Here is a 5,916-nt window from a genome sequence, read left to right as displayed (position 1 = left end):
TCACCTGCTTGATACAGCATTTGACGCATTGTCCACAGGGTAAACTAAATCTAACTTTTATTTCAGAAATGTTTTATTTAATTATTTTCTAAATCAAATTCATAACTCCAACACCTCAATATAACGTGGAATTTCCCAAGGGTTCCGAATATGTCAAAATTGAGTCCAAAATGTGTCATCTTGTTGGCATACAGGGCAAAAGTTAACGTTGTAAAATGTTTGGTTGTTTGTTTGTTTGTTTGTTTGTTTTTTTTTTATTTTTTTTTATTTTTTTTTTTTTGGGAGGGTGATCCAGCTGCACATTGTTGATGTCGAAACCTCTAAACTGGGCCCTCGTCCTGTCACGTCAGTAGTCTTGTCGTACATTACAACTAGAACCAGATCTACCAATGAATTAGTACACTTCGACCAAATAAACACTGACGCAGTATGGATCTGACTCTAGAATAAATGCACAGTTGTGTGTTATTTATAAGTCCAAAATGTTCATTCATATAAGTCCAAATATTCATTTGCGGATAACTACACAGCAAAAAAAAAATCCGATGGTAAAATCGCATGCAAAAGCATGCACATCACCTTCTTCAAAAAAGACACTTAATATTACATGCTGCATGTACAATTTTTGTAAACACAAAAAAAAAGTTGCAAGCCGCGGTACTCAAACCCAGCACCTACAGTTAGGACTGGCGCCTTAGCCCGCTCGGCCATCAGACCGATGAAAAGTGGAATGGATAAACGTATATGTGAGCTTGACATTTCGGTCAAGTAGGTTTCCCATACTAATGGGCTACATATTTCACGGTGTAATATTACACAGAATTTCATAAAATAATGCAAAATTTATTTTACACCCAGACCTTTACACGCAGCTGGATTACTACTTTATTTGCTGTGTACCTATCTTGAATTGAATACAAGATTTAAAGTAACCTATCCGAGTAACCTACTCTTATCTCAAATCCCCGACATTTTAATTAATAGCCAAAAATCTAGAACATTTCTTTTAAAACCAGTCTGGCTTCCTTTAAAAAAACAAAAACAAAAAAAAAAAAGATTAACAGTTGATATTTTACAAGTCGTGAATTGGAAAAAGACGACCATTTGATCGTCAGAATTCCAGTAGATCCTCGATCCGCAACAATGGTCGATACAATTATAATCCGACAACCGTTAGTTCAACAGATCAACGAATTTAGTCCGATATCATTTCACTATTGATTGATCGAGACTCTATGGAAATTTTGACAAATCAACAAATTATAGTACTTGAATGAAAATCACCGATTATGATAGAATAACTAAATTCACTATTACTAATTTTATCCCTAAACAAGTTCTTCCCGGCAAACTTCGTCCCGCCCTTTTTTGGTTTCCTGACGTTTCTTGCTTGTTTGCTAATTCAGCCTCCTGTGATCAAAATATGATTTTACGTAACTTTCTCCATACAATTTGCCGATGCTCCGGAATCGGTTCCAGAGTGGCCAAAGTGTCAATTAGTTAGCGTATAAACCTTCCTTGGACTTATACGAACCCAACGCAACAAAGAGCACCTCGATTCGACGCTCCGTATTGAACTGATTCGCGTTCGAACAAAACCATCGAAATTTTTTTATATATATAGATAACTAATGCAAAGTATAAAACGTTGATATTAAAATCTTAAATTCTACAAAAACTAAATTTTAAAAAACCCGCATCCTAACCTGACACCCACATTAAGATAGGGAAAAATCACATATGTAGCGGTTCATTGTACAAATGTGATATTTCCACTATCGGAGAACCTCCTTGTCTCGATGACAGCTTACCGGCCATCGATTAAGCCCTGAGACTGCGTCAAAGTGGGTTCTCGTAGCATGAAGTGGTATCCATGTGTAAAAATGGTAGCTTCAGCAATATACTGAAAACTTCGTTTTTAATTCCACATTGGATCAAATCATACTCGTTGCCAAACAAGCATCAAACCTATGATACTCATTATGACAAAGCCCAGGGGTTAACGTTGAAAAATGTTCGTTAAAGAAAAATCGAAAACTATGAGAAAAACTGCGATTGACCAAAACGTTAATTCTATAGGCTTATAGTCCATGAAATTCCCTAATTTTTTACCTATGGGAGGCTGTTGCGAAAAGTTATTAAGGTTTAAAAAAATCCATTTTAGCAAAAGCTACGAGAAAAAGTCATTCCAATCCTGGATGTTTATAGCACATTTTGAAGTGCTTCAAAAGACCTCGGAAAAGAAAGTTGGAATTGATGAAGTTTTACGCAAATGCGAGCAATTTTAAGATTTTTTATGTTTTTTGGACCTCAAACTTCAATGCCCGTTTTACCCCGCTTCCCTTTGTCGTAGAGGGCTCTTATTTCGCATGAGTTCATCTCATGTATAGACAAACAAACGCTGAAAGTTTCATCCAATTCGGAGCAACTCGATTTGTCCTATACTGCCCCTGATCGCATAAATGTCCCATATGCATTTTCATCGATTTCGAGTTATTGATGCAGTTTGGTTCAAAGTTGTTTGCTCTTTCAAAAGAGCCTATAACATCCAGTACTTTGTTCTAGAAATCAAGAGGAAATCCAGTTTTTCGCGAAAACTTAACACGTAGCCTTATGTATGGGACAAACTTCAAAGGCGTTTTTCTCAGCTTGCTGTTTTTGCATATGGGACATTTATGCGAACATGGGCAGTATAGAACAAACCGAGCAACATCTACAAATACTGCCTCTTAAGCGAGTAAGGGTGTTGAAGGCTGTTGCATAAAGATATTGGGGGTTTATTGAAAAATATATATTTTGACAGTAATTTGCAAAAGCTGTGAGAAAAAGTATAACCTGTCTTAGATCTTTATGATACGTAATGTAGTGCTTCAAAAACCCTTTCAAACATTCTTAAGATTTTTCATGTTTTTGGATCTCAAATAACAATGCCCGTTTTGCCCCATTACCCTTTGTCGTAGGAGCACCTCTATGCGACCTTTGATAAATGTTTATTTTTTTGCTGACGAAAAAAGTGATTTAGTCATAAATATTAACTTATTTCGTGTTTTTTATCTGAAGGAATTTGATAGTTTTCATCTCACCTAGAATGAAACGAGTTTTTAAAATGGTGCTTACGATATCGTTCGTGTTCGATCTGTGGAATTGGTGGATACGTCAATCCGTTTTCGCTTAATTATGGGCCAAATTTTACCTGTTTTTAATCAAATTTATGATCAAAAGGTTCCGTTTTGATTGTTTAATTAACTCTTTGAAGAATATGGAATATCTACATTTTATCTACAATACGTCACTAAGTCGTCTGAGATTAACATCTCGGAGATATTTCAATAATAAAAATATGTAGTTATGTGAACACGGTGGAGTATGTATTTAAACTAATGAAGAATATAGTAATGGGGAACAATAATCAATTCATTCATTCAAGCAAATGACAAAATTTGTACACACATATTTCACCAAATAAACAATTCAGCAAAGTTAAAAATCTGCTTGAGCTGGAATCTCCCTGTTTGTTTCAGTCGGTTTGTTGCTTCCTTTGACAAATTAGATGAGGTTGATACATCCAGTTGTTCCAGCGCGTGGCAATGAGTGATGATGTGCTCAACAGAGGCGTCCGTTATACCGTGACACCGTCGAAGGGACAATGTTTTGAGTCGTTTAAGAGATTGACACAACTCCAGAACTAATCGATCGTTGAGGGGCAATTTACAAATCCGCACTGACTCCAAATTTGGACTTAGTTGAATAATGGCACTCGCCAAGTCCTCGCTCATATCAATTTCGTTCAACTCTAAGACTCGCAAGTTTTCAAACTTCTCAACGAGGCATTCATCCTCGTCGCAGCATAAAACATTGATCAGCGTTAAGGTGTGCAGCTTCGATAACGGTAGGTTTGCAAATAGATCCGATTCGGCGAGGATGGTTGTGTTTTGAAGAGCCAGTTTTTGTAGATGAGGGGAATGTCGCAAATACCGGCCAAGCGCCTCGGATGCCTCGAAATTTAGGCCGCACAGGGTGATTTCTTCCAGGTTTGGGTTTTGATACCCCTCAAACGTGGCTCGCAGGTTTTCTATGAAGTCGGCATCTATCGAGAGGTACACCAAATGCGGCATGGTGGCAAGAAAAGTTGGCCGCCAGATGGTAGCATCGCTTGTGCTAGTGGAGAGGAGCTCAACATGCAAGTTTCGCAGATTTGGAAGATTTCTACCAATCTCGCACATTATCTGAAATGAATGAAAATTTATAGAAAAAAACAGGTGTACTGAAAGGATATTTTTACCGCATTATTAAATTCAGCTCCCTCCAAGCTAAGTATTTCGATGGTAGGCTGAGCTTTGGCAAATTGCAGCATTTTTTCGGAAGTTGTCAGGATGCAGCTTAAAATCACAATTTTCAATCGAAGTCTCGGCAGGCTACTCATCGTGGTTAGGATGGGATCAGTGGCGGAGATTTTAACCCTTTCCAAGGATTCCTGAGCCGTCTGCAGGTACTCAATAATCTGCTGCTCCATATCATCGGCGTTGCATTCCAGATTACGTGGCCGAGGACAAATCCGTCGTAATAATTGAATCAATTTGTCTTGATGGTCGTGCAATCTGAGCTGTTGGATGCGGTCGAGCTGGAAGTTGGCAAACTGCGAGACGTCCACGTTTGTCGGATACTGGTTGTAAAATAGATCCAATTCCTTCAAATTTGGAGTTCGCCGTAACACTCCAGCGAGCATCGGCAACGAAAACTTGGAGTTGAAAATTCTTAGTTTTCCAAGGTTTTCCCCTAGTACAGGCCACCACGGTTCCAGGCTGATAATCCTGGCATTACTAACGAACACGTGAGGGACCGACAGCAGACAGGCTGGCTCGCAGGCTTGATCAAGGATGACACCCTTGGGCAGATTCAGGCAGAACTTCCGCAGCAGAATCACACTGCCATCGACGATCGTTTTCCAAAGGCGACAGGTTCGTCGAACCTGCTTGAGCTGGAACACACTCAAATGTTGAAATATCAGCTCGATTACTTCCGTTGGGAAGGGAAGTTGAGTTTGTTCGCTAGCATTCGATAAATCATTTTGGTTCTGGGTTTGTGCAGGGGAGAAGAATTTTGGCGGCATCTCTTGCGCCATCTATTTAAAAATCATTTTTAATCAGGTTTTGGGTTTGATGAAAGAATACTTACGTTCACGTGTTTCAAAAGCCTTGAAAACCTTTTTCGCAAATCTTCAAACTTTTTTATTTCAGAATGACTGATAGTTGATGGAAAGTTACGGTTTTGAAAAATTGTGGTAGGTTGCTGTGATTATTCATTCTGATTCATCTGTTTCTTTTCTACACATTTTTTCGATTATTGTAATTATTTTTTTTTGTTTTCAATTCAATTCATTTACCGTAATAACAATTTTAAATCTTGTGTGGTTGGCTGGTCCATAGTTACAATTTTGCCTTCCTCACTGAGACAAGGCTATAATCCTGCTTATAAACTCTACATTTTTTGTTTTGAATAAAAGGTCCAATAAACTAAATTTCATTTTTTTGCTTTATGGGTGTTTTGGGAACCGCCTTGAGTCAGGGATATTCAAAAACACCCAAAAAAATTTTTGGACCTTAAAAAAAACTCGATAAAGTGGGATAAACTAAGGCATTTTCATAAAAACTAACAGATCTATCTATGCCTTGGTTTCATAGAGTTAGCTGTTGAGATTAGAATTAGTTCATTTACGTGAACCATTTTTGTCAAAATGCATTTTCCTGCGTTTTAAACATATTTTGAATTTTTGTGAAATTCCGTTGCAAATATTTTTTAAGTTTATGACGCCCCCTATCAAAATCGGTTCATTTTCCGGCGTTTAAAATCATATTTAGCATATTTGAGATCAATAAACAATATTTTATCTTTTTGTGCAAAAAGTTTTTTTTCCAC

At 37.6% G+C, this 5,916-nt stretch overlaps 1 protein-coding gene across 1 annotated transcript; it reads right to left on the bottom strand.

The window, feature by feature from the left end:
- Positions 1 to 3,393: 3,393 nt before the first annotated feature.
- LOC120422715 (uncharacterized) lies at positions 3,394 to 5,315 on the bottom strand. Its single transcript, XM_039586241.2, has 3 exons — positions 5,176 to 5,315; positions 4,283 to 5,122; positions 3,394 to 4,226 (listed from the first exon to the last, which is right to left on the bottom strand). Exons 2-3 carry the CDS (start codon positions 5,120 to 5,122, stop codon positions 3,456 to 3,458), a joined length of 1,611 nt encoding a protein of 536 aa, XP_039442175.1. The 5' UTR covers positions 5,176 to 5,315; the 3' UTR covers positions 3,394 to 3,455.
- Between the last annotated feature and the right edge of the window lie 601 nt (positions 5,316 to 5,916).

Source organism: Culex pipiens, chromosome 3, assembly GCF_016801865.2.
Source record: "Culex pipiens pallens isolate TS chromosome 3, TS_CPP_V2, whole genome shotgun sequence".
In the NCBI taxonomy this organism is placed as follows: Eukaryota; Metazoa; Arthropoda; class Insecta; order Diptera; family Culicidae; genus Culex; species Culex pipiens.
Note: the sequence above shows the minus strand (reverse complement) of the source record. Positions and strands in the feature narration are given on the sequence as shown.

Bases quoted from the DNA above. Each gene is read 5' to 3' on its own strand.
- LOC120422715 (XM_039586241.2), bottom strand. From the start codon at position 5,122: ATGGCGCAAGAGATGCCGCCAAAATTCTTCTCCCCTGCACAAACCCAG. The intron at 4,227-4,282 runs GTAAAAATATCC...CATTCATTTCAG, and splicing joins GAGCTGAATTTAATAATGCG to ATAATGTGCGAGATTGGTAG.